The sequence below is a fragment of the Babylonia areolata genome, chromosome 15 (genome assembly GCF_041734735.1).
Source record: "Babylonia areolata isolate BAREFJ2019XMU chromosome 15, ASM4173473v1, whole genome shotgun sequence".
Taxonomy (NCBI): Eukaryota; Metazoa; Mollusca; class Gastropoda; order Neogastropoda; family Buccinidae; genus Babylonia; species Babylonia areolata.
Genome location: NC_134890.1, coordinates 18,420,462 through 18,425,495, shown reverse-complemented (window position 1 = coordinate 18,425,495; position 5,034 = coordinate 18,420,462). Strand labels below are relative to the sequence as shown.

Here is a 5,034-nt window from a genome sequence, read left to right as displayed (position 1 = left end):
CTGGACAAAATCACCGTCTAGAGGAAAAGAAAGAAAAGTAGTCATCATCCGAGACGGTCAAATAAAACAAGAAAGGGAAATAAATGAAGCAGGTAATCAGAGCCAGAGAGTTAGACAGTCAGTCAGTCAGACAGACAGACAGACAGACAGAGAAAGACACTCAGAGAGGAGGGGACGGAGGGAGGGAGGGAGGGAGGGTGGGAGAGAGTTTATGAATAAGCTATTGTCCCTCACAATAGGGTGCAAACGTAGAATTTATTTATTTATTAAGACTTCTTGCTATAGCGCATATTCTTGAAGCTCTATGCACTTTACAATAGAAATGATCATATAATAAACATTATCATTAAACGGAAATAGCATAGCAATATTACAGTCGTATCATCAATCAACAGATTTATGTTCAGTGTTTGGATACATGGGAACTGATCGCAATCTGAATGCTCTCCACAATTTCCCACAGCTTCGTCATACTAGATGCCACGAGTAATGTATAAGCACACAAGGGCATTTATACAATTTAGGTGGTATGATAATTTTTTTTTCTCACAGGATGAGACATTTTTTACTTTATTGAAGAGCTGGCAAACTGAGTCAGCTTCTCTTGGACTTTTCTTAACTTTAATGGTGTTCTGCTGTTTCAGAGACACCAAGTCTGAAACTTTACTATCACACACTTTTATTGTCATTTTTGTTGCAAGTAAATATTCTAACATCAGGTGTAGTACTTAAGTTATGTTCAAGTGTGCGTCGTAAAGGAAAATAAAGAACTGAAAATATTTTCTACGCATTAAAGCTTTTGTTTTGGGGTTTAATTCGTTAATTTTTTTTTATCAAAAGCTATTAATTGTATCAGCTGCTTAGCTTTTGCAAAGGTCACGTAATTTTTATTTTTATTCTATTTTATTTAGTTTAGTATTATTATTTTTTTTTATAGACTTACAAGAACAAGGATCATGTATCCTTACTCTGTCAATGACAAATTAGAAATAAAACAAAAATCTCTGCAAAGTTTCCCTGCAGGAATTGAGTTTAAGGAAGTGCTCTCTCTCTCTCTTTCTTTCTTTCTCTCACGGACAATATTTACAAATGAGGGTAATGTCCACGAGTTTTTACATGGTGTCTTTTTTTTTAATAAAAATTAAAATTAAAATTAAAAAAAAAAGAAAGAAAGAAAAAACATTGATAACCGGAGAAAACATCATCATATAGACTTACTTTCAAAAGCACATTCTTTGCATCATTGGAACAAAATAGAATTTCAACTGAACTTTTCTTTTTTTATGAAATGTGTTCCTCTCTTTACTGTGTGTATAATTTTCATTGAATATTTGTTCTGTGCTGCAGAAACCACAGGGCTGCGCATTTCGTTTCAAGCTGACCTACCCTTCGGAACAGAAATGCGTTCGTTGGGGTGCCTGTTTAGCTGTTGTAGAGTTGAGTTTAGCGACCAATCGGCAGTAAGCCCTTATGGTCAAACTACTCGCCTTTCTTGTCTGATTATTTCAGGTAGGTTCTCAATTTGCCTTTTTTTATCACTAGTGTTAAGTGATAAACTCTCGGGAAAGCTGGACAGTACATGGTCTTCAGAGAAGACGCCCCCCTCACTCAAGTGTTTCGGCCCTTAAGTCCTCACACTCTTACGAGTACTCAAATCATATTTGTTTGTAAAACAAACAATAAAAGTCATGCATTTCTCCTCCTCAGCAAACGATGATTTTTTTAAAGCTTAAAAAATGACGGTGAATCGTGTATAAAGTGGGCTCAGCGGATACACATCCGCAGGTTTGAAATGGGGCGAGGTGATCGTGTTGACAGGCGCATAAGCCGAGTGGTTAAAGCGTTGGACTTTTAATCTGTGGGTCTCGGGCTCGAATCTCGGTAAGGCGCCTAGTGGGTAAAAGGGTGGAGATTTTTCAATATATGGGCAGACCTGCTAGTTCCTAGACCCTCTTCGTGTCTATACGCAAGCAAAAGATCAAATGCACACGATAAAGATCCTGTAGTCAATGTCAGCGTTCGGTGGGTTATGGAAACAAGAAAATACCCAGCATGCACATCCCGAAAACGGAGTACATGGCGGGGTAAAAACGGTCATACATGTAAAATCCCACTCGTGTACATACGAGTGAACGTGGGAGTTGCAGCCCACGAACTTGGATGAAGAAGAAGAAGGAGAAAACACCGCGTAAGACCCTGACACTGATACCACTTCCTTCATTGACAGTGTGAACCAGCCCCGAAGAAAAAAGATATAGCAACAACATTAATAATTCATTGTAAAATCTTCATGTTTTCATGTGTCTTTCACAAAACAAAACGTTTTCAACTGACACGTAGTTTTCTGTCAGGTTCTTGTAACTTTGATGTTTGGTGATACTGAATAACATATGAAGGGATTTCCCTCCATTTGCAAACATAACTATAATTGATTAGAAAAGTAATGACAAGATTCTCTCTCTCTCTCTCTCTCTCTGTGTGTGTGTGTGTGTGTGTGTGTGTGTGTGTGTGTGTGTGTGTGTGTGTTTTGAACGATGGAAATCGAGATAATTGTGCAGTAATGGGCTTCTTACAAAATGTTTTGTACAGCACTAAGGTTTGTAATCTCGTATGGATTCGATGTGTTGAAAGTTTTTTTGTTGTAGTTGTTTTATTGTTATTTTGATGATGAATGCTCAATGTTCAAAGCAGTATTTATTTTGTACTTCCCAAAATACAAACTATGTTTGATTATGTAATCCTTTTTTTGTTTTTAGAATAAAAACTTTTGCAAAAACAATACATTTTTTTTAAATTAATCCAATGATACATCAGTCTCATGGACACATGTTCTAGGCTTCAACTCATGGCGGCATAATGGTCACTATCAAAACACGTCTACAAATTGGTCGAAGTGTTGTGTTGTGCATGACTGAAAACCTTTCCCTGGCCACGTTTTCTCAACATCAGACTTTCATGGATATTTGTCGAATACTTCTACACGCTTTTTTTCTCGTTATATTGAATTGCTTATTGTTTATTCGCGTGTGTGCATGTAGGCCCTGCAGGTTTTCTCTTCCTGGGGTTCCATTGTGTGTTCCACCCCACTACCACCCCGCCCCTTTTTGACTCACTTGTGTAAACAAAGTGAGTATGTTTTTACCCGGTGTTCGGTTGTCTGTGTGTGTGTGTGTGTGTGTGTGTGTGTGTGTGTGTGTGTCCGTGTGTCTGTGTCTGTGTGTCCGTGGTAAACTTTAACATTGACATTTTCTCTGCAAATATTTTGTCAGTTGACACCAAATTTGGCATAAAAATAGGAAAAATTCAGTTCTTTCCAGTCATCTTGTTTAAAACAATATTGCACCTCTGGGATGGGCACAAAAAAAAAAAGAAAAAAAGATGAAGCCTAATTATATGCAAACTGCATTTACTGTTATATTTATATTTTTTGTATTCTCTAAACTTGGCACTTTGACCTCTTATTCTGACACAACAACAAGAGCAGTCAGTATTATCATTTTTTGTTCAAACAGGAATTTCTTTTGCTAAGCATGGAATTTTTATTTATTTTGCAAACGTTTTGGTGCAGAGGGTAAAAAAGGGAAATTACTCTGTAATTAATGCTAGGGGACTTAATTTATCACAAGTGAGTCTTGAAGGCCTTGCCTCTCTTGTTATCTTTATTTTCTCTCTCTTCTTCTTCGTGCAATTGCACGTCTCGATGATGTGGGCCTGTTTTTCCCTTGCATCTCCATGTACCCAAATAGGATTTCTCGGAATAAAAATGATCTTGAACCTTTGAACCTTAACATTTGAAAGCAGAAGAAGGAAGGAATGAAGAAGAAGAATAGAACAAGAACAAGGAAAACAAGAACACGGAGAACAAGAACAAGAAGAATAAGAAGAACAAACACAAGAAGAACAAGCACAAGAAGAACAAGCACAAAAAGAACAAAAAGAACGAATGCAAGAGAAGACAAAGATACAAAGACAAAAAAGTGCAAAAACACACGGAACATCGATGAGCGCAAACGCACATACCCTGTGTATTGCTTATACTATATGTATATGTATATATGTATATATATATATATATATATATATATATATGTGTGTGTGTGTGTGTGTGTGTGTGTGTGTGTGAAACCATAGTCTCGAACTAACACAGGGTCATCACGTAAGGAGAAGACAGACAGACAGACAGACAGACAGACAAAGACAGAGAGACAAAAGTGAAAAAGAGACAGAGATTGGGAGACTTAAAGATAAGCAATGCGCAAAGCCCATATTTCACTCACATAGATTTTCGTTTCGTTGTATGACAAAACCCAAAGCAAAACAATGACATGATAAGACAGAAGTTGGTTGAAAAAAAAAAAGATGTATGTATAAATACCTTCATTCTGATGACAGTCGGGAAAGGTCTTGGTAATATGATAAGTGGTTGGTGGCCGCAATGAAATGTTTTTAGCAACTTGTTTGTTTCAACTAGCTGTTTGTTCGCTTATTACACAAACAACTAAGTGAAAACAAACTGTCACTCACTTCTCTACCCTGCAAATAGACAACATCAAACTATATATCTATCAGTCAACCAGACCCTTCGCTCTTTCTGACTGGCTCGTCGGCCAGGCAACCAACAGCCTTCATGCACGGCAACTTCTCTGACTACTGCGGATGAGCGCGTGTGCACGTGCTTGATAAAGCCAACCATTGGCTGCTGATGTCCACGTGACGCTGTTTGCGTTGGTGTGAGGACGTGTGGGAGAAAAGCTTTCAGATTCAACGCAACATCAAATCGCTGGACAAGGGACTGGTTGGTTGGTGTGCGTGTGTGTGTGTGTGTGGAGGGGGGCGGGGGGGGGGGGGAGAGACACGTTGAAGCCGTTGTGCCGAGGAGGGATGGAACTGGGTGAGGGGTAGGGGGGTCGGGGTAGGGGGGGGGGGAGTAGGAGGGTAGGGTGTGAAAATCACACATGTTGATAGCTGTTAAAGTGTGTGTGTGTGTGTGTGTGTGCGTGCGTGCGTGCGAACCTTTGTATGTGTGTGTGTGTA

The 5,034-nt window shown here is 38.8% G+C and overlaps 1 protein-coding gene across 1 annotated transcript in view; it reads right to left on the bottom strand.

The window, feature by feature from the left end:
* LOC143290202 (uncharacterized) overlaps positions 1–4,663 on the bottom strand; it is a 22,244-nt gene extending 17,581 nt beyond the window's left edge. The window contains exon 1 of the mRNA XM_076599522.1: positions 4,376–4,663. Within this exon, the coding sequence (XP_076455637.1) occupies positions 4,376–4,381 (6 nt within the window). The 5' untranslated portion in view covers positions 4,382–4,663. The remainder of the gene's footprint in view (positions 1–4,375) is intronic.
* Positions 4,664–5,034: the final 371 nt, after the last annotated feature.